Source organism: Sitophilus oryzae, unplaced genomic scaffold, assembly GCF_002938485.1.
Source record: "Sitophilus oryzae breed Bouriz unplaced genomic scaffold, Soryzae_2.0 scaffold_385_pilon_pilon, whole genome shotgun sequence".
In the NCBI taxonomy this organism is placed as follows: domain Eukaryota; kingdom Metazoa; phylum Arthropoda; class Insecta; order Coleoptera; family Curculionidae; genus Sitophilus; species Sitophilus oryzae.
The window spans coordinates 121710-146083 of NW_022146957.1; the positions used below are offsets into that span (position 1 = coordinate 121710).

The window sequence follows — 24374 nt, forward strand, 5'->3', positions numbered from 1 at the left end:
GGTGTTACGTAATATTGAAAATGACAACTTCATTTGACAGTTATCTTTTACCTTGACTGGTGCCTATGACTGGTGCTCATAAGAAAAAACATAACTTTAAAAAAATATTTTTAAAAATCGGCGATAACTCGTAAACGGGCTAATCAAAAATATCTAAAGTTATTCTTTTGAATGTGGGTTTTAGTGCTCTTCAATAAACCTAAATAGAATTATTCTCTAAAATAATTAGGGAAGCCAATAATTGACCCCATTAAAATTTACATGGGATTACCTATGTCCCGCTCGACGATGCAACACCCGGTATGATCTAGGTATCATATCAACTAGCTTTTTCCATTGATTTAAATGATTATTTACCTTTTTAAGGATAGAACAGTTCAACGAAACAGGGATTCAAGCAGTTCGACGAAACCAGTGAGTAAACAAAGTGCTCGTTACATATTTATAATATTAATGGTATACTTTTTTTAATCAACTAGTGATTAAATGTTTTATGAATATCGTCTAAAGTTATAGTTATGTACCTTTAAAAAAATTCGATATAGCCGAAATAGCCCCAATTATGGCCCACTAGCAAAACCGGTGATTCAAACTATGCTCGCTACCGTATATTCCGCATTAAATAATAGTTTTTTCGTATACCCGCTATTTAAACCCGTGTATTTGTATGTGCTAGTTTTTTACGATATTCTCCGATGGTGGCAGCACCAGCGGAGAATGCACCAAGCCGGTACCGCATAATCGAAAAAATGGCTTTCAGTAGAGTTAGAGATGACCATCGACGACATTTTTCATATAGTTTTACAGATAAAATAAGTGATCGTAATTTCTAAACCATCTCTATCGCCTACTTACAATACAAGTCAACTATATTTATCTTTTTCTTAGTGGTTAAACTACCACTACCATTTTAGAATTGTTTTTCGTAATTACAAGACAAATATTTAAAAATGATTTTAGGTCCAAGGATGCGCAGAAAAATCTCCATAAATGTTCCATTTGTGGCTACCAAACACCCTATATATCACACTTGCGACGACACCAGGAAATTCACTTGGCCCCAGATGAACGACAGTTGTTTGCTTGTGCACACTGTGATAAGAAATATACAGAAAAACGAAAATTAAAATTCCACCTTTACGCTAAGCATATTGATTCCAGGTAAATTTATTATTGTTACCCCCGGTATTTTCGGGTACAAATAGCGCTTTATAATCCGCCAGATATATTATTAATTTTATTTGGTGGATAACAGAAAAACGTGTATCTTCACCTATAGATAGTGTTACGTACTATTTATAACAATTTTAATAACTACCAACATTTATTCACAACGTAAAATAAAACAACATATTATTGAGTTTACCCCACGCTTTGAATAAGAAGACTAAGGAAGGAGCATATCAAAAAATGTTAGGGTACACCGCGATGGGCCTCAAATATGGCCGACTTAAATCTGGTTTATCAGTGTCGTTCTAATTTTATTTAAAAAATGTAAAACTATGATGTAGGGTAGACGTGGGGTAGACTCAATAATTTGTTGTTTTGTATGTTACGTTGTGAATAAATGTTGGTAGTTATTAAAATTGTTATAAAAATATATAATTCTAATAAAAATAGATAAGTTATAAAAAGTATTTATTAACACAAACATCCGATACGCTACTGAAGCAGGTAAGTCAAATTAACGTATCTAAATTCTTTGACATCTAATCTTGACAAGTAATAAATAAAAGCTAAAATGCAAGAAAAATATATAATTTAGTTAATTTAAGTGAATTTCATAAATGATCGGTTTAACTACACGTATGTATATTATATAGTCACTTTTACTAGCGAAAAGTTGTTCCATTATTTCACTCAATTTTGCCGAGATCTACTCGCACGCTACACAACTAACTATTTTAGAGTCTTTTCGATAAATCGGGATAGTGTCACTGTTAATTTAAGTTCTGCCACAATTTCCATCTAGATTTACTACCTTTATACAACTATCAGTAGTAGAATAAATAACAAATAACATAAAATCAGCTCCGTAAAGACTGACAAATCCACAAAATTTCAAATCAAATTCAAATGTGTCAAATGAATCGTCAAACGGAACTGTCAAGGATCCCCACCCTAGAGTGCTTTTATGGCGCTTTCTCCGCCCACCCTGCATGAATACATGGATAGCATTATGCTCCTTCCTTAGTCTTCTTATTCAAAGACCCCACGTCTACTCTACGTGTCATAGTTTTACACTTTTTAAATATAAAATAAAATTAGAACGGCACTCTTCTTATTCAAAGAACGGCACTGATAAACCGGAATTTAAGTCGGCCATATTTGAGTCCCATCGCGGTGGATCTAACATTTTTGATACGCTCCTTCCTTACTCTTTTTATTCAAAGTTCTAAACCGTATAAAATTGTGATTATTTTTTAAATACGTGCAACTGTTAATGCGCATGGGCCTAAAGTAAGGTCCTCGAGAAAGACAAACCTATTGAACGTTTAATAAGTGCAATAAAGAAGGTTTGAAAATGGCATGTCGTGATGTTGGAGACGTATTTTTTAATGCTAAACTTATTGCGTTGATTTATCCACGTAAGTATATACCGGGTGTTGCATCGTCGGACGGGACATAGGAAATCCCATGTAAATTTTAATGGGGTCAATTATCGGCTTCCCTAATTATTTTAGAGAATAATTCTATTTAGGTTTATTGAAGAGCTAAGACGAAAGCTAAAACCTACATTGAAAAGAATAACTTTAGATATTTTTGAAATCACCCTGTATGTATGATTCAGTACTAAATTTTTTAACAAAAACATTTTGTTAATGATAATTATAATAGTGTAGGGTATGTGATATTATATGTTTGAGGAACCTTGTTTTATAGAGTTACAAGACTGTTATTTAAATATTTTTTCATTTTATTAATACTTATATATATTCTTTTGTTAGATCGAAAAAATCTCAGAAAAAAGTCTATAAATGTGCCATATGTGACTTTCGAACGCTACATAGGAGAAGTCTTCAAAATCACAAGAAAACTCATTTGGCACCGGAAGCCCGACAGTTGTTTGAATGTACACACTGTGATAAGAAATATACATCGAGACAAGGCTTACGTCATCACATTGAGGATAATCATATTGATTCCAGGTAAATTTATTTTCGTGTAGCCTCCCGCATACCGGGTGTTGCATCGTCGGACGGGACATAGGAAATCCCATGTAAATTTTAATGGGGTCAATTATTGGCTTCCCTAATTATTTTAGAGAATAATTCTATTTAGGTTTATTGAAGAGCGCTAAAACCCACATTCAAAAGAATAACTTTAGATATTTTTGATTAGCTCGTTTACGAGTTATCGCCGATTTCTTTTAAATATTTCTCCTTTCTATGGCCCTGTGGCTTACTTATGAGCACCAGTCAAGGTAAAAGATAACTGTCAAATGAAGTTGTCATTTCAGAGATTTACCTATTTAGTGCTTTATTATTATTGAAAACTCATTCCTACATCGGAAATCTTAAAGATGTATATATAAATACAAATTAATATGAATTAAAGTAAAATAAAGTAATCAATTACATTAATTATAGTATTATTACAATATTCAATAACTTATAAATTTAGGTACTATTAAATTGTTAGAACTTTAGGATTTAAGAAGATGTTCAAATATTCCTCCATCGACTGCTTAGACACAACCCAGGCGATCATAAAATTCTCTCTTCATATCTGCTAGTTGGTAAACTGGAAATTCTATTGCATTCGGCAGAAATAGCATTTTAACTCGTCTAGATTTGGGTATTTTATCCCTTGTATACCCTGTTTTTAAATGTCCCCAGAGAAAGAAATCATTTGGCGAAATATCAGGAGACCTTGCTCGGCCAATTTGTATCTGTATGATTTAGGCCACAATAACGTTTCTGCTAAAACTATTATCTAAATATTCCTGAACAGCCACGGTACTATGTGCCTGGCAGCCATCCATTTGGTACCAAACTTCCTGATTTCCCTAGCGGCAATCATGTAAAAGCAGGTAAAATATGATTTTCGAGTAGTTCCAAATAATAATTCTTGCATTTAAATTTCGCGTAAGAAATAACGGCCTGATAGATATTGTGTCCGGAATATCCCTGCCCAAGCATTTACTTTCTGTGGATATTGCGTCCTTTGTTTCGGACAAACCTGTGTTGGTTTCTCTTTGTTCCAATATCGATACTTTTGAACATTGGCTTCATTATTTAAGGTAAACGTGCATTCGTCAGTGAAACATATGTTTTTTAAAAATTCCCTATCCGTGTTTACTCTTTCTATCATATCAAAACAAAACGCCTGCCACCGTATTTCTTCCCCATCTCGTAGCTCTTGGTGCTTTTCATATTTGACAGTTATCTTTTACCTTGACTGATGCTCATAAGTAAATACAGGGCCATAAGAAAGGAGAAATATTTAAAAAGAAATCGGCGATAACTCGTAAACGGGCTAATCAAAAATATCTAAAGTTATTCTGTTGAATGTGGGTTTTAGTGCTCTTCGATAAACCTAAATGGAATTATTCTCTAAAATAATTAGGGAAGCCAATAATTGACCCCATTAAAATTTAAATGGGATTTCCTATGTCCCGCTCGGCGATGCAACACCCGGTACACTATGAGAGGTTAAAATATAATTTGCAATATTAATGGTATACTTTTTTTAATCAACTAGTGATTAAATGTTTTATGAATATCTTCTAAAATTATAGTTATGTACCTTTAAAAAATTTCGTTATAGCCGAATAAACTCCAATTATGCCCCACTAGCAAAACCGGTGATTAAAACTATGCTCGCTACCGTAGCTAACCCATCTAAAAAGTTTTTTTTTTAACTGGAATAATAAATTATAATACAAGTTAGACCTTGTGAAGGTATCAAAATATTTATTTTTTTATTTTTATTTTTGGAATTTTTACAAATTATACTTCCTAACGCTTTTAGAATAATTGAATAATAATTTTTTTGTATACCCCCTATTTAAACCCGTATATTTGTATGTGCTAGTTTTTTACGATATTCTCCGATGGTGGCAGCACCGGCGGAGAATGCACCAAGCCGGTACCGCATAATCGAAAAAATGACTTTCAGTAGAGTTAGAGATGACGATCGACGACATTTTTCATAGAGTTTTACAGTTAAAATAAGTGATCGTAATTTCTAAACCTCTCTATCGCCTACTTACAATGCAAGTCAACTATATTTATCTTTTTCTTAGTGGTTAAGCTACCACTACCATTTTAGAATTGTTTTACGCAATTACAAGACAAATATTTAAAAATAATTTTAGGTCCAAGGCTGCGCGGAAAAATATCCATAAATGTTCCACTTGTAGCTACCAAACACCCTATTCAACACACTTGCAACGACACCAGGAAATTCACTTGGCCCCAGATGAACGACAGTTGTTCGCTTGTGCACACTGTGATAAGAAATATACGGAAAAACAAAGATTAAAAGTCCACTTTGACGTTGATCATATGGGTTCCAGGTAAATTTATTATTGTTACCCCCGGTATTTTCAGATATATTTTATTTGATGGATTGCAGAAAAAACGTGTATCTTCGCCTATAGATAGCAATATCGATTAGTTCTAAGCCTTTTATAAAAAGACTTAAATCTTTTTCAATTTCGGAATAAACATTTAAATCACAAATCAGGTTCAGAAAGACTTAAATTTTAAGTCTTATGTCAGCTTTCGAAAAATGACTTAAAATCAAACGACTTAAGTCATTAAAATGATTTAAATCAAAAAAAGATTTAATGTTTTCTGTGAGCTTGCGGCACTGCCGTATGGTTAAATTAATATCAATGTATGGATGATTCAGTTCTAAATTTTTTAACAAAAACATTTTGTTAATGATAATAATTATATAGTCTATAGAATGAATAACTTTGAATTTTGACCGTTATTTTTTACCAACATGGCAAATATGAAATCCCTCTGTCAAAAAAGTTACTGATATTCTTTAAATTGAGTGCCTGAACGAATTAGATAGATAACTCTTTTTACTTTCGTGAAATAGAAAGGGAAAATAATAAAACAAGTGACAATTCTTCCTCTTCTTGCAAAAATCAACACGAAATGTCATAATTGCCAAAAGTAAAATGTCATCAGCTTTTGACATTTCTAAATATCAGACCAATGCCGTCTCTAATAGAACAGCCTCGGAGCGAGATTGATGACGTCACGCTAGTTAGATACTACGGATTAATAAATATGTTGTAGAATACATGGAAAACATGTATTCATGATACATTGTTATTGATACATGTTTATTCATAAACATTGTATTTTAAAAATTATATAGTTTACATGAAATATACATAATATACAGTTAATAAATACAATACATATACCTATTTATAGTAATAAATACTTTGGCAAATAAACTATGAACCACACAAATGCAGCAAATGTTTTACAATATACAAATAATGAATAAGTACATCAGATAATGGATAAATTGTAAAATATATTTTAAATTTTGGGGTTTGAAAATCGATCTAATTTAACAAAAAACATTCAATATCTATTAATAGTTAGTGATATATTATTATTTGCATTCACAAAATTTATATGTATATTTTGCAAGTATCAATGTTCGAAAAATTATATTTGCAAATAATACAATATCATAGAAAAAAAGGCGTCAGCGATGGCTATGAAATAAAGATCGCTGTCATTTTATATGTAAAATTATTCTAAAATTTTTGATTTTCTTGGGATTTCGATTTTTTAACTGGAATAATAAACTATAATACAAGTTAGACCTTCTGAAGGTATCAAAATATTTATTTTTATATTTTTATTTTTGGAATTTTTACAAATTATACTTTCTAACGCTTTTAGAATAATTAAATAATATTTTGGTATGTGCTAGTTTTTTACGATATTCTCCGATGGTGGCAGCACCGGCGGAGAATGCCCCAAGCCTATACCGCACAATCGAAGAAAATATGGCGTCCAGTAGAGTTAGAGATGACGATCGACGACATTTTTCATATAGTTTTGTTGGAATATTGTATCAAAAATTTAAATTTACCGGCACCCTAGCGGAAGTAGATGAGAATGTCATATGGGAACTGTGTATGAGAATTATGGGTAATAAAAAGTAGTCTAAAATAAAAGATGGTGTGTGTTGTAACGAGTACAAAATAGGTCGTTTTGGTGTTTTATTTATCCTAAAATCTAATAGGTTATGGACCCAGACACCAGCCCAAAACGCGAGTTTCGGTAGTTACGGCAAGTTTACGGAATTTCGGTAGTTACGGAGTGAAAGGGAAGAGAAAAAACGTCGTTTTTTCGTTGCGTCGTAATCGGGTATCGGTGGCGTTCCTTTTTTCACAAGATGGCCGTCAACTATTTGGCAAGCGTTCCGAAGCTAGTTGGTCGAGAAAACTACGACGAATGGTGCTTTGCGGTAGAAAACGTTTTTGTACTCGAGGGACTTTCTAAATGTTTGGAAGGCACCGAGACAGACAGTGTACTTCTGGCAAAAGCTAAAGCGAAGTTCGTGTTGACATTAGATCCTTCCTTATATGTGCATGTTAAAGACGCGGCCACATGCAATGAAGCTATGAAAAAGATCCAATCACTCTATGAAGATGTGGGATTTACCAGAAAAATAGGGCTTTTGCGACATTTAATATCCTTGAGATTGAGTAGTTGTGAAAATATGGAGTCGTACGTGAATCAAGTGATTGAAACATCACAGAAGTTAAGGAAAACCAAGTTTGATATAAGCGAAGAATGGGTAGGTTCCCTTCTGCTGGCCGGTTTACCAGACAAGTACGCCCCCATGTTGATGGCGATCGAGCATGCAGGAATCGCAATCACAACAGATACCATCAAAAGTAAATTGCTTGATATGCAAGAAGAAAACTCTGGCAGTGTCGGCAAAGCAGGTGCCTTTGCAGCAAGCGGTAGTAACTTCAGAAATCAGTCAAGAGGTGGCAGTAATTCTAACAGAAAAGTGTCAATTAACAGTAGTAATCAATCTGTGGATGACCGGCGTGATTCTGACAGACGCCAAATTGACAGAAGTAAAATAATTTGTTTCAAATGTAAACAACCTGGACATTTTAAGTCGAAATGCCCAAATTTAAGTGTTTCTTCGTCGAATTCTTCGAAATATGCTTTCAGTGCTGTATTTTTAAGCGGAAAATACAATAAGAATGATTTTTATTTGGACTCTGGTGCGAGTAGGCATATGTCTCCCAATGAAAATGCATTATACAACAAGAGAAAACCAGACATTGAAGAAATTACTGTTGCTAACCACGAAAAATTAGCAGTGAAATGTTTAGGCGATATGGACATTTCTACAAGTGTAAAAGACACACAGAACAATATAACTGTTTATGGTGTTTTGTGCGTGCCTAATCTGACGACAAATCTTTTGTCAGTGAGTGAACTGATTGCTAAAGGAAATAGAGTGTCATTTAACCAAGAAGGTTGTTCGATATACAGTAGGAATAACGACTTGGTGGCTACAGCAACTCTAGTTGGAGGTGTGTATAAAGTAAACATGAAAGTTGAAAAATGTATGCTTGCAGCGTGCGATGACAGTGAACTTTGGCACAGGAGGCTTGCACACATAAATTGCCAAGACTTAAACAAGATGAAACACTGTGTAAGTGGCATGGAGTTGAAAGGAGTAGCAAGAATTGACAAGTCAAATTGTGTGGTATGTTGTGAAGGCAAACAAACCAGGCTACCTTTCCCAACCACAGGAACACGAAGCAACCAAGTGCTTGAAGTTATACATGGAGATGTTTGTGGACCTATGGAGACGATTTCTATTGGTGGCTCAAAATATTTTTTACTTTTAGTCGATGACTTTACAAGAATGTCATTTGTCTATTTTTTGAAGACAAAGGATGAGGTGTTCAAGTATTTCCAGGAATTTAAAACAATGGTCGAAAAACAACAAGGCAGAAACATCAAGATATTCCGCAGTGACCAAGGTGGTGAGTTCTGTAGCAATAAGTTCGAGAGATTTTTTCAGGAAGAAGGTATTATACACCAGAAGACGAACGCTTATACTCCTGAACAAAATGGACTTTCAGAAAGACACAATCGAACATTGGTTGAAAAAGCAAGATGTTTACTGTATGATGCAGGTCTACCAAAAAGATTTTGGGCAGAGGCAGTAAATACCGCTAACTATCTACGGAATAGATGCATAGCCAGTGGACTAAATGGAAAAACACCCTTTGAGAAGTGGACAGGGAAGAAACCGGATGTTTCAGGTCTAAGAATCTTTGGCAGTACAGTAATGGCTCATATTCCTAAAGAGAAGCGTCTTAAATTTGACAAAAAAGCTTGTAAACATATTTTAGTTGGTTTTTCAGATCATATCAAGGGTTATAGGATCTACAACCCAGACACTGATGATGTAACAACAAGCAGAGATGTTATTATACATGAAAACCTGAAAACCAATAAAATGAATGTTAGCTATGGCAGTGAAGTAACAGAGGAGTCAGTTGAAGTGGGGGAAAATAAGCAAAATACACAGGTTAGTGAAAACAGCTTACATAGTTCACTTGACAGTCTATATCAACAGTCAGAAGAACAATCTTCAGTTCATATGGACTCTACAGACAGTGACTATGAACCAGATGTGCCAGACACGACTTTGTCTGATCCAGAAGCAGCAAGACGATCTCAGAGGCCAAGGCGAGAAAAGCAGTTCACTGATTATGTTACGTATCTAACTACTGCTGAGCAAAATGAAAGTATTGTTCCCGAAGAAGTTCTAGTGACAGATGATACTCCTGTGAGTGTTCTAGAAGCCATGTCGAGGCCAGATCATGCAGAATGGAAGCGAGCTATTGAAGAGGAACTAGCTTCTTTTGAAGAAAACAACGCTTGGGAAATTGTGGACAAGCCAAAGGACGCCACAATAGTGAAGTGTAAGTGGGTGTTCAAAAAGAAGTGTGATAGTGAAGGTGATGTTAGATATAGAGCTCGTTTGGTAGCTAAAGGTTTTTCTCAGAAACCAGGGGTGGACTACAATGAAACTTTTTCTCCTGTAGTGAGACATTCTAGTTTAAGGTTATTATTTGCATTGTCTTTAAAGTTAGACTTAGAAATAACACATTTAGATGTAAAAACAGCTTTTTTGAATGGTTATTTACAGGAAATAGTCTACATGGAACAACCAGAATGTTTTGTAACTAAGGGTAATGAGAGTAAAGTGTGTAAACTGAATAGAGCCATATATGGTTTGAAGCAATCATCAAGAGCTTGGAATCTTAGGGTTAATGAAGTTTTATTAAAATTAAATTTTAAAAGGTCAATATTTGAACCCTGTATTTATACAAAAAAGGATAACAATCTCTTGACAATAATTGCTCTTTATGTTGACGATTTTTTAATTTTTTCTAATGATTGTAAAAACAGTAAAATTTTAAAAGAATGTTTAAGTTCTGAATTTAAAATTAAAGATTTGGGTCAAGTTAAACAATTTTTGGGTATGACTATTTGTAAAAAAAAGGATTGTTTAATGTTAAGTCAAGAAAATTATGTTAATCAGGTTCTTAAAAGATTTAATATGCTAGATTGTAAAAGTGTTACTACTCCAATGGAAAGTTTTGATTTTAATGAAAATAATTGTGATACAAATGTTAATAATTGTCAATATCAAAAACTAATAGGTAGTTTAATGTATTTAGCAGTATTAACACGTCCAGACATATCGTTTAGTGTTAGTTTTCTTAGTAAATTTAACAATTGTAATAACAGTTATCATTGGAAATGTGCAAAAAGAGTACTGAGATATTTGAAAGGAACAAAAAATTATGTAATTAAATTTACTAAGGATGATATAAATTTGCTAGGATATGTTGATGCTGATTGGGGATCAGATAAAGCTGATAGAAAGTCTTATACTGGATATATTTTTAAGCTTTCAGGTGGCCCCATATCATGGAAAAGTTCGAAGCAGAAAACTGTAGCCTTATCCAGCACGGAGGCAGAATATATGGCACTCAGTGATGCTTCTAAAGAGGCCATATATTTACGCAATTTAGTTTACGAGCTGACTGATAAATTGGATAGTGTAACAATTTTTAATGATAATCAGAGTGCCATTAAGTTATCAATGAATCCAATTTTTCATGAACGCTCTAAACATATAGATATCAGGTATCATTTTATAAGAGAAACAGTTGATAAAAACACTATTCAGTTAAAATATTTAGAAACAGAAAATATGATAGCTGATATATTAACAAAAAGTGTTGGAGGTACAAAACATATGTATTTTGTAAAGGGGTTAGGTTTAGAAAAAGGTTAGTTATTTTTATATTTTTGATAAGTGGGGGTGTTGGAATATTGTATCAAAAATTTAAATTTACCGGCACCCTAGCGGAAGTAGATGAGAATGTCATATGGGAACTGTGTATGGGAATTATGGGTAATAAAAAGTAGTCTAAAATAAAAGATGGTGTGTGTTGTAACGAGTACAAAATAGGTCGTTTTGGTGTTTTATTTATCCTAAAATCTAATAAGTTTTACAGATAAAATAAGTGATCGTAATTTCTAAACCATCTCTATCACCTACTTACAATGCAAGTCAACTATATTTATCTTTTTCTTAGTGGTTAAGCTACCACTACCATTTTAGAATTGTTTTCCGCAATTACAAGACAAATATTTAAAAATAATCTTAGGTCCAAGACTGCGCGGAAAAATATCCATAAATGTTCCATTTGTGGCTACCAAACACACGATAAAACTCACTTGCAACGACACCAGGAAATTCACTTGGCCCCAGATGAACGACAGTTGTTTGCTTGTGCATACTGTGATAAGAAATATACGGAAAAACGAAGATTAAAAGGCCATCTTGACGTTAATCATATTGATTCCAGGTAAATTTATTATTGTTACCCCCGGTATTTTTAGATATATTTTATTTAATGGATAGCAGAAAAAACGTGTATCTTCACCTATAATTAGCAATATCGATTAGTTCTAAGCCTTTTATAAAAAGACTTAAATTTTAGGTCTTATGTCAGCTTTCGAAAAATGACTTAAAATCAAATGACTAAGTCCTTAAAATGATTTAAATCAAAAAAAGACTTAATGTTTTCTGTGAGCTTGCGGCTCTGCCGTATGGTCAGTGGCGAAGTTATGGGGAGGCTTGGGGGGGCTTAGCCCCCCCAAATGTAGAATTAGCCCTCCCACAATGTTTGACGCTCTATGCAATACAAGCTCGATTACAGTCGGTCCCTGGTCTGTCAGTGTTAATATGTCACTCGATAGTTTAAAGTTTAACCTAGAAATAATTCTGCGAAAACAATATATTGTGATATTGTGATGTATATATTTTAATGCGAAGGTCTGGGTGTTTCTTATTTTATTTTTTAGTCATATTTAATATCTGTATGTTTATTATTAAAATGTATATATCAGTTATACTTAGTTCTGTTTAGTCCATGTTTATTCGATATTGCCACTAAAGCATTTAGTATTAAATACTGTGTTTTCATCCTAATCTTACCTAATGTTATGATCAAAAGATGCCGGGGCTTAAGCCCCCCAAAATCAGAGAGCTAACTTCGCCAATGCGTATGGTTAAATTAATATCAACGTATGGATGATTCAGTTCTAATTTTTTTAACAAAAGCATTTTGTTAATGATAATAATTATAATAGGGTAGAGTACGGTGGATATTATATTTTGAGGAACCCTGTTTTATAGAGTTACAAGACTGTTATTTAAATGTTATTTTATTTTATTAATACTTATTTAGTAATTACAGGGTCGCTTTTATGTATGGAAACGGTCGATTATTAGGTAAAATATACAAGGTACCGCAAAAAATTAACTGCAAAAATTATAGCGTTTTTAATTGTCTATTGGTGGGTAATAAATTTATGTAAACAGGGTCGGTCATAAAGTCGTGGCACATCATAGTTTCATTTTTTTAAATAGAACCCCCTGTATATTATTGCATATTTCAATTCTTCCTTCAATTCTAAGCAAAAATCGAAATACACATAATCTATCTCAAACCAACCGTTTTCGAGTTATTGACTTTTGAACATATCACTGAAACAATTTCGTTTAATTAATATCGATATGTTCAGTTTCATTTAGTAATGTCATTCTGCCGAAATTGTGATACTGTTGTAATGGGTTTCTATATGCCTATTAGTTACTAGTAAATTTAAATATACAGGGTCGGTCATAAAGTTGGGGCACATCAAACTTTATTTTTTTTTTAATGAAATCCCCTATATATTATTTCATATTTCAATTCTTCCTTCAATTCTAAGCAATAATCGTAATACACAACGTACATAAATTAAAGAATTGAGATGTTAAGCTTAAATTTTGTAATTTCCAGACTTGATATTATCTCATTTTATACATCTATAAATGCTAACTTGAGAACTAATGTCAAATATTATTAAGTATAACAGTTTCGGCAGAATAGCATCGTTAAATGAAACTGAACATATCGAAATTAATTAAATCAAATTGTTTAAGTGACATTTTCAAAGGTCAATAATTCGGAAACGGTTGGTTTGAGATACATTGTGCGTATTTCGATTTTTGCTTAGAAGGAAGAATCGAAATATGCAATAATATACAGGGGGTTCTATTTAAAAAAATAAAGCTTTGATGTGTCACGACTTTATGACCGACTCTGAATACATGAATTTATTACTCGTTAATAGATATTTTTTTGTTTTTAGTACAGGGGTATCGCGATGGGCCCAAGGCCTCCGAGTGGCTATACGTGACGGCCATCAGACCTATTATCACGTATGGTGCAGTTGCCTGGTGGCAGAAAGCCAACCAAATAACGGCAAAGAATAAATTGTCGAAACTACAACGACAAGCATGCTTAGCGGTGACTGGTGCCTTCCATTCCACGCCGTCTAAAGCTATGGAAACCCTACTCGATCTACCTCCTCTTCAAATTCTTTTGGAAAGAGAGGCGAGATGGGCTACATATAGGTTTCTAAATATAGCACGAGGAAGCCAAGAAACAATTATGTTCATACAAAACCGGCTAGTAGAAGAACTACAGTCGGATGAGATTCTTACACCACCAGTCCAACTCTTGACGCGCACCTACAACGTCCTGTTTCCGAACAGGGACGAGTGGGATAAGCCGGGAAACGGCTTATTACATGCGGAAATGTGTTAGTACACGGACGGATCCAAAAACGAAAAAGGATCTGGCGCAGGAATTTACTGCAGCAGTCCAAAGACTGAGATCTACCACAGTCTTGGAAAATACACCACGATCTTCCAAGCTGAGCTATATGCTATTGAAACCTGTGTGCAACTGCTGGTAGAACAGCAATACACCGGGAAAACAATATGCATATTTTCGGATAGTCAAGCTGCGCTGAAAGCACTTGAGACAACGAAAAGCACGTCTATGACGATTCTTCATTGTAAGAAACTACTCAATATACTGGGAGATAGGAACAAAGTGTCGCTAATATGGATACCGGGACATGTCGGCCTAGAGGGAAATGAACGTGCTGATTCCCTCGCCAAAATTGGTGCAGGCTCGCCATTCGTGGGCCCAGAACCGACACTTAGCGTTCCTAAAAATCTCGTAAGAGACAAGCTCTGTGAATGGGTTAGGGGTGAGACATTCCTAGACTGGAATGACAGTCCCGGAATGGAGCATGCCAAGAAAATCCTAGCAGGGCCATCCAAACATAGAACAGGAGAACTCCTAAAGGCCGGTAGGAATGGAACGCGTGTGCTCACTGCAGTGTACACGGGTTACTGCCGGCTGAGATCTCACCTACAGAGGACGGGACTCGTGGAAGACGCCGAATGCCGACTCTGTATGGAAGATGATGAAACAATGAAGCACGTGATGTGTACCTGCCCCGCTGGGAGCAGGACCAGGTTTGAGATGTTTGGCAAACCCATGCTAGACCTATCAGACCTAGGAGACATATCGCCCTCAGACATAACGGCCTATATTAAGAGGCTGGGTCTTGAGGATGAACTTTGACGCTCTTGTAAATTAGAGCTTGTAGAAACTGAGCCACAATAGGCCCTCGCGGCCTCAGTGGAGGGTCAAATATGATCCCAAACCCCAGCAACCTAACCTAATCTAACCTTATAGATATTTAGAAACCCTATAACTTTTGTATTTAACTTTTTGCGGTACCTCCTATATTTTACCTAATAATCGACCGTTTCGATATATAAAAGCGACCCCGTATATTCTTTTGTTAGAGCGAAAGAAGGTGAGCTAAAAGTCTATAAATGCGCCATATGTGGCTATCAAACGCTAGATAAGCCCAATTTTTACAGACACGAGAAAATTCACATGGCACCGGAAGACCGACAGTTGTTTGCATGTGCACACTGTGATAAGAGATATACAATAAAACAAACCTTACGACGTCACCTTGAGAAGAAACATATTGATGCCAGGTAAATTTATATTCGTGTAGCTAGTGTGTTTCAAAATAAAAAAAAAAAAATTTATGGTGTTGACCATAAGTAAAATAGGTAGGGGTAGATACGTGAGATTATATGCTTGAAGAACCGTGTTTTACAGAGTTACAGGACTGTAATATTTAAATATCTTTTATTAGATCGAAAGAAGCCGAAAAAAAAATCTATAAATGTGCCATATGTCGCATTAAAAAATATATGGCTAAAAAGGTGGGTTTATAGGGGCGAATTTTGAAACACTTTATATGAAAAATATTTTGTACGATTACTAGACTGTAGTATTTAAATATTCTGTTATTAGATCGAAAGAAGCTGAGGAAGAAGTCTTTCATTGTACCAAATGTGACATTCATACGCCATATAAATCAAATTTTTGCAGTCAGAAGAAAATTCATTTGCCACTGAAAGACCGACAGTTGTTTGCATGTACACACTGTAATAAGAAATATACAACAAAATATTTCTTACGACGCCACCTTGAGCATAATCATATTGATTCCAGGTAAGTTTATTTTGTGTAATACATGGATCATATACAGTGTCACAGATAAAGTCTGAATGCTTTATTTATTTTCTCATTCACAATTCACATTATTTAAGACTCACCCTGTATATATTAAATATAATTCCATGACTAAGTGGGAAAAGGGGGTCCACTTGACGTGATCTTACTCAGTTTTAAATATGAGTATTATTTTTTCAATACCCTAGATTTAAGGTCACTGTTTTAAAACTTCAAACTATTCAAAATAATGGCACTTATCAAAAAACTTATTGAAATATTGCCATTGGAACAAAAATGTCCAGGCACATATTTTGTCATTTTAATTGTTTATTGTTTCCAGAAATGCCGATTGTACATTTTCAACTGATGAAGTGATATTAGATGCTTTAAAAATCGAAATTGATGATCTTGCTTCGCCTTTGGATGACTCTAAGTATGATTTTTAAGTGTATTTTTACTAATTTAGTGATAATAATGTAACTCATTAATTGCAGAAATTCTGAATGTTTATCTGTGACTAATGAAATAAAATCAGAAGATTTTATAAAAACAGAACCTGAAGATGTTGCTCCGATTATGAAGACAGAGGCGCACGATGACTTTAAGTATGTTATTTACACGTATTTTTATTAATGGATACGGCATTGTGTTTTAAATATTTTCTTATTGTTTCCAGAAATAGCGAAAATGAATCTGCCACTCGAAATGTGAAGCTAGAAGATTTTATAAAAATGGAACCTGACGATGACGTCTGACGTTTGTGGATAAAGATACGCATTTGTAGAAAAAGAAAATATTCGTAACACATTACAACCAAACAGAAGATTTTATAAAAACAGAACATGAAGATGTCGCTCCGATTATGAAGACAGAGGTGCACGACGACTTTAAATATGTTTTTTAAATGTACACTCAGATGCAAATAAAAACGCAACAGAGAAATTTTTGGTCAAAATTAAAGTGTAATATTTTTGTTATTTTTAGCCCTATTTTTATGAATTTTGTAGCAAGCTGCATAATATAATTATATCAACTTTAATTCGTAAACTTAGCTTTTTATAAACTTTAGTATTTGGCATATTATACACGGTTAATCGAGGGGTTGTTTTGTTACTTTAACTTTCAAACATCCTGTACAATAATTTCGTGTGTTTATTGCAATATTTCCCTAAATTATAATTGTACGGTCAGAACCATGACTCCTGGGCATTTTGTTTTTTGATTCATGTCAATACATGCTTTGGTTAATTTTTAAGAGCGAAATGAACTGATAACAATCAATTTGCATTTTTTTAATTAATCATTACATTCTGAGGAAATTTTTTAATATGACGAGATGGCTATGGCCGGAAATCTGAATCCAATTATATCTTCCTTCACCATAAAGTCAAGAAAACCTTGGAAAATGAAAAAATAAATATATGTGCATGGATAGGAGTAGAAGATAAAATTTTAAGATATTAGTGGTTAGTAGCAGCTGCCAAATTATTTTGTGTTTTGAAATAGCTACTCGCTACGGTGAGAACAATTATTACTTTATATTAATTTTTAACCTCTTATTGTTACATTTTTCTAAGATTTTATATGAGTATATTATTAAACTCTTTAAAAAATTAATATTTATTTTAATATTTCAGGTAGATAATAATAATACAGAATAATTGATTCAAAAAATCAGGATTCGTGTGTCAACAGATCGATTTTCTGAAGAATCGATTTAAGTCAAACATCCCTAAAGTGTCAGTGCCGTCCATCAACTGTCAATTAAAAAGTCAATGGCTGCTAGTTGCTAGCTGGAAATACCCGAAATACTGCAAATACCTAAGGCAAATACATATATTTACTTAATTTTTACACTTACAAAGAGGTTTTATTAAATGTTTGTGCTTAACTTAGGCCAATCCATATCTATATAAGGTAATAAAGTGCTAATATCCGATGTTTTCTGTATAGAAAATTTTACGTTTTTAGTGTTTGTAAATATCGACTGGAACTGGAACAGTAAATACTAATAGATCCTATATTACTTATTTCTTACACTTGTCTGAATATGTATTAAACGAATTAGGTTTAATAAGTGATAACATCTCTGTATTTGGTCTTCTCCACCAAATTTCAATTCACCGTGACCGTGATGGATTTATAGCTGAACTGATCTCGGGTTATTTTTTCTCTTTCAGCTACTGATGTTTTTCTATTGGAAATGATGGATAACATAGACGAAGTGATAGAGTTAAAACCGTAAGTTGAATGTAAACTAGTTCTTTATTAGATCCCAGTTACAATACAAGGTGTTTGTGAGACATAACTCCCTTCAAATTTGGTGTTTTGTTTATATCACTTGAAAGCATACACTTATAAGAATTTAATCAAAACAAATTTGAGGATCAACAAAATGTTTTTCTATTTATTATTAAGTTTTAAGTCAATTCCATTGTAGTGTTTTGTTAGGTATATCAAATCACCAAACAAGGCCGAAATATATTGCTTCTTATGAAATTTCTCAAGTATGTTGATACTACATAGGTTGATTATTATCATTGCTGATTTTTGAAACTGATATCGAGAGAAAAGTGAGTTTGTTTTAAAAAAAATTGTGTTATTTTAATGGCCATAAACTTCTTAAAGATCTTAGATATTATAGGCAAAAGTGATATGGGCCTATAGTGGTCTGGTAGGGCAGAATCTCTCTTTTTAAAAATAGGAATAACAACTAACAACTGCTGTTTTTAAATTATTAGAAAAAATATTGTGTTTAAAAGAGATTTCTTTATTTGGTGGGGGTATAACAATATTTATGAATATCTTTTAAAATTATAGTTATGTACCTTTAAAAAATTTCGTTATAGCGAATAAACCCCAATTATGCCCCACTAGCAAAACCGGTGTTTAAAACTATGCTCGCTACCGTAGTTAACCCATCTAAAAAGTTTTTTTTTAACTGGAATAATAAATTATAATACAAGTTAGACCTTCTGAAGGTGTCAACATATTTACTTTTTTATTTTTATTTTTGGGATTTTCACAAATTATACTTCCTAACGCTTTTAGAATAATTAAATAATATTTTTTTCGTATACCCGCTATTTAAACCCGTGTATTTGTATGTGCTAGTTTTTTACGATATTCTCCGATGGTGGCAGCACCGGCGGAGAATGCACCAAGCCGGTACCGCATAATCGAAAAAATTGCTTTCAGTAGAGTTAGAGATGACGATTGACGACATTTTTCATATAGTTTTACAGATAAAATAAGTGATCGTAATTTCGAAACCTCTCTATCACCTACTTACAATGCAAGTCAATGCAAGTCATATTTATCTTTTTCTTAGTGGTTAAGCTACCACTACCATTTTAGAATTGTTTTACGCAATTACAAGACGAATATTTAAAAATGATTTTAGGTCCAAGGCTGCGCGGAAAGGTATCTATAAATGTTCCATTTGTGGCTACCAAACACCAAAAATAGCACACTTTCAACGACACCAGAATATTCACTTGGCTCCAGAAGAACGACAGATGTTTGCTTGTGCACACTGTGATAAGAAATATACGGAAAAATACAAATTAAAATTCCACCTTGACGCTAATCATATTGATTCCAGGTAAATTTATTATTGTTACCCCCGGTATTTTCAGATATATTTTATTTGATGGATAGCAGAAAAAACGTGTATCTTCACCTATAGATACCAATATCCATTAGTTTCTAAGCCTTTTATAAAAAGACTTAAATCTTTTTCAATTTCGGAATAAACATTTAAATCACAAATCAGTTTCAAAAAGACTTCTAAATGCCTATTAGCTACTAGTAAATTTAAATATACAGGGTCGGTCATAAACTTGTGGCACATCAAACTTTTTTTTTTTAACGAAATCCCCTGTATATTATTGCATATTTCAATTTTTCCTTCAATTTTAAGCAATAATCGTAATACACAACGTACATAAATTGAAGAATTGAGATGTTAAGCTTAAATTTTGTAATTTCAAGACTTGATATAATCTCATTTTATGCATCTATAAATGCTAACTTGAGAACTAATGTCAAATTTTACTAAGTATCACAGTTTCGGCAGAAGCATCGTTAAATGAAACTGAACATATCGAAATTAACTAAATCAAATATTGTTTAAGTGACATTTTCAAATGTCAATAACTCGGAAACGGTTGGTTTGAGATACATTGTGTGTATTTCGAATTTTGCTTAGAATTGAAGGAAGAATTGAAATATGTAATAATATACAGGGGGTTCTATTTAAAAAAATAAAGCTTTGATGTGCCACGACTTTATGACCGACCCTGAATACATGAATTTATTACTCGCTAATAGGTATTTGAAAATGCTATAACTTTTGTATTTAACTTTTTGCGGTACCTCCTATGTTTTGCCTAATAATCGACCGTTTCTATATATAAAAGCGACCCTGTATATTCTTTTGTTAGATCGAAAGAAGCTGAGAAAAAAGTCTATAAATGCGCCATATGTGGCTATCAAACGATAGAGAAGTCCAATTTTTACAGACACGAGAACATTCACTTGGCTCCAGAAGAACGACAGATGTTTGCTTGTGCACACTGTGATAAGAAATATACGGAAAAACGAAGATTAAAATTCCACCTTGACGCTAATCATATTAATTCCAGGTAAATTTATTATTATTACCCCCGGTATTTTCAGATATATTTTATTTGATGGATAGCAGAAAAAACGTATCTCTTCACCTATAGCACAGAATATCTAGCTACGCAACAGAAAAATATTCGAAATGAAAGAGCTAAAATTGCACAAATAAAATACTAGATGGCGCGACAATATCATAATCAGAATATAATTGGAAATTTTCAACTTTCCGTTTTGGATCGACGTAGATCGACGGCACGTCGACGGCCTTAAAGCTCGGCTAAATATGCACAGTTGCCAGATTCAAACAGACTTTAATTGGCATCCCATTCTTTTTCTGGTGTATAATAATTTCTTTCTATTCTTCGTTTCTTGTCAGATACACTTGTATTAATTATTCGTTTGGCTTTTAAAATAGCTTTAATTTTAAGTATATTATTAGAAAACATATGCTCTCAAAATACATTTTTAATATACACTACTTTATTATGTTAACTAAGAAAATAACTTTAATTTCCCTTTAAAATTAATAATATACAGAGCGATTGATAGTGATATTTATTAATGCTGAAACGTTAGTAATGAAATATACGTTTAATAATAATGGAAATAATTTATTAAAATGCAGTACAAAAAATGTTAATTGAGTAAAAAAATACTATAATAACAATTTTTTTCTGTTTGCTACGTTATTTATATAGACCTAGGTAGATTTTCAAAAGTGACACAGGTACAATTAATAATATATTAGTTCGGCATAAAAGTTGCTGTCACGACATCGTACAATAAATTAAAATTATATTAATTAAACAAATCTTTATAAAGAAACACAAGTATATCAAATTTGGGCCCAACCGAACGCCAGGAAATGGTATCGTAATATGGTACTACATTATGGTACCCCTTGATATGCTTCATGGTACCATAATATTGCAATGTCATCAAAAATACGCAAGTATAATCAAATATGAGCCCAATCGAACGTCAGGAAGTGGTATCAGTAATATGGTACTAACGATCGGTACCACTTTATATATCATCATAGTAGATGCATCATAGTACCATCATATTACAATGTCACCGAAGATACTTACTATACCAAGTTAAGCCCAATCGCACGCCAGGAAATGGTATCATATATGGTACTATTATGGTACCTCTTGATATGCTTCATGATACCATAACATTGCAATGTCATCAAAAATATGCAAAGTATATATCAAATATGAGCCCAAATGAACGTCAGAAGTGGTATCATAATATGGTACTATAGAAGGGACCAATTTATATGCTCCATGGTGCATGCTCCATATCGCCGATGTTACCGAAAATACAGTATACAAAGTTGAAGCTCAATCGAACTGGCGGAATTGGTATCGTAATATGGTACTCGCATTATGGTACCTCTCGATATGCTTCATGGTACCATAAATATTGAATTTTATTGATGATGCTTCATGGTACCATAATTTGTCATCAAAAATACGCAAGTATAATCAAATATGAGCCCAATCGAACGTCAGGAAGTGGTATCGTAATATGGTACTATATTAAGGTACCACTTTATATACATCATATAGGTAGATTTTCCAAGTAGTGTCACAATCGCACAATTAATAATATCGTAGTTCGGCATAAAATGTTGCTGTCAAATTTCGTTTGTAAATTAAAATTATATTAATTAAACAAATCTTTATAAAGAAACACAAGTATATCAAATTTGGGCCCAATCGAATGCCAGGAAATGGTATCGTAATATGGTACTACATTATGGTACCCCTTGATATGCTTCATGGTACCATAATATTGCAATGTCATGAAAAATACGCAAGTATATATCAAATACCGTATGATACCGAAAAAAACGGCATCCAGTCGGCTGGGAAAAAACGATCGATGACATTTCCCATATAAATTTACACATAAAATGACAGTGATTTTCATTTCATAGCCATCGCGATCGCCGTTTTTTCCCGATCTACGGTATGAATAAAATCGAACGTCAGGAAGTGGTGTCATAATAGTAGAACAATACTTATTATATTATCGCCGAATTACAATCAAAATTCAGGATTCAGTTAGAATCAAACGTCAGGAAGTGATTTTAATTCAGCTCGTAAGATTTAACTCCAACTAACATGGCAAGTTAAATACTTAAACGTTTGAAAAAAGAGCTCTAATCTATTTTAATATGTTTAAATGATGTAGCAAATTTGAACGTAGGCTTTATCAGGAAGTATTACAATATAAATTACACAATGGCAACACTGCATAAAATTCTTTTAAATTTCGTTTGTAGAAAACTGTTTTCTTTTAAATTTATCGCCCTCTGTTATGTAGTAGTGAAACTACCGTATCAAAATATCTGATTTGGAGACAGGCTTTAAAAGCCTGTCTCCTTTTGAGACCTACGATTTTATACATGTAACGAGGCTTCTGTTGCGTAGCTAGATATTCTGTGCCTATAGATAGCAATATCGATTAGTTCTAAGCCTTTTATAAAAAGACTTTAATCTTTTTCAATTTCGGAATAAACATTTAAATCACAAATCAGTTTCAAAAAGACTTCTAAATGCCTATTAGCTACTAGTAAATTTAAATATACAGGGTCGGTCATAAAGTTGTGGCACATCAAACTTTATTTTTTTTTAATGAAATCCCCTGTATATTATTGCATATTTCAATTCTTCCTTCAATTTTAAGCAATAATCGTAATACACAACGTACATAAATTGAAGAATTGAGATGTTAAGCTTAAATTTTGTAATTTCCAGACTTGATATAATCTCATTTTATACATCTATAAATGCTAACTTGAGAACTAATGTCAAATTTTACTAAATATCACAGTTTGGGCAGAATGGCATCGTTAAATAAAACCTTTGAATAAGAAGACTAAGGAAGGAGCATATCAAAAATCTTAGGTACACCGCGATGGGCCCCAAATATGGCCGACTTAAATTCCGGTTTATCAGTACCGTTCTAATTTTATTTAAAAAATGTAAAACTATGATGTAGGGTAGACGTGGGGTAGACTCAATAATTTGTTATTTTATTTTACGTTATGAATAAATGTTGGTAGTTATTAAAATTGTTATAAAAATATATAATTCTAATAAAAATAGATAAGTTATAATAAGTATTTATTAACACAAACATCCGATACGCTACTGAAGCAGGTAAGTCAAATTAACGTATCTAAATTCTTTGACATCTGATCTTTGACAAGTAGTAAATAAAAGCTAAAATGCAAGAAAAATATATAATTTAGTTAATTTAAGTGAATTTCATAAATGATCGGTTTACTACACGTATGTATATTATATAGTCACTTACTAGCGAAAATTTGTTCCATTATTTCACTCAATTTTTGCCGAGATCTACCGCACGCTACACAACCAACTATTTTAGAGTCTTTTTCGATAAATCGCGATAGTGTCACTGTTAATTTAAGTTCTGCCACAATTTCGATCTAGATTTACTACCTTTATACAACTATCAGTAGTAGAATAAATAATAAATAACATAAAATAAGCTCCGTAAAGACTGACAAATCCATAAAATTTCAAATCAAATTCAAATGTGTCAAATGAATCGTCAAACAGAACTGTCAAGGATCCCCACCCTAGAGTGCTTTTTCCGCCCACCATGCTTGAATACATGGATAGCATTATGCTCCTTCCTTAGTCTTCTGATTCAAAGAATGAAACTGAACATATCGAAATTAATTAAATCAAATATTGTTTAAGTGACATTT

General features: G+C 33.0%; 2 protein-coding genes across 5 annotated transcripts in view; both read left to right on the forward strand.

Moving 5' to 3' along the window:
• The window catches only part of LOC115885473 (zinc finger protein Xfin-like), a gene marked incomplete at its 5' end in the record, with an annotated part of 137719 nt that extends 120795 nt beyond the window's left edge, over positions 1-16924 (forward strand). Inside the window, 10 exons of the mRNA XM_030904416.1 lie at positions 367-414; positions 961-1161; positions 2949-3149; positions 5321-5521; positions 11714-11914; positions 15265-15465; positions 15791-15991; positions 16335-16427; positions 16489-16599; positions 16671-16924. Of these exons, the coding sequence (XP_030760276.1) occupies positions 367-414; positions 961-1161; positions 2949-3149; positions 5321-5521; positions 11714-11914; positions 15265-15465; positions 15791-15991; positions 16335-16427; positions 16489-16599; positions 16671-16749 (1537 nt within the window). The remainder of the gene's footprint in view (positions 1-366; positions 415-960; positions 1162-2948; positions 3150-5320; positions 5522-11713; positions 11915-15264; positions 15466-15790; positions 15992-16334; positions 16428-16488; positions 16600-16670) is intronic.
• Positions 1-24374, forward strand: part of LOC115885468 (gastrula zinc finger protein XlCGF8.2DB-like) — a 40330-nt gene that overhangs the window by 13952 nt on the left and 2004 nt on the right. Inside the window, exons 1-6 of one of the 4 annotated variants that reach the window (XM_030904396.1) lie at positions 17297-17512; positions 17632-17911; positions 17966-17995; positions 18175-18235; positions 19398-19598; positions 20440-20640. In XM_030904396.1, the coding sequence (XP_030760256.1) occupies positions 18198-18235; positions 19398-19598; positions 20440-20640 (440 nt within the window). In that variant the 5' untranslated portion in view covers positions 17297-17512; positions 17632-17911; positions 17966-17995; positions 18175-18197. Of the gene's footprint in view, positions 1-17296; positions 17513-17631; positions 17912-17965; positions 17996-18174; positions 18236-19397; positions 19599-20439; positions 20641-24374 lie in introns of those variants that run through there. The other 3 variants (XM_030904395.1, XM_030904397.1, XM_030904398.1) reach the window with 3 other exon arrangements.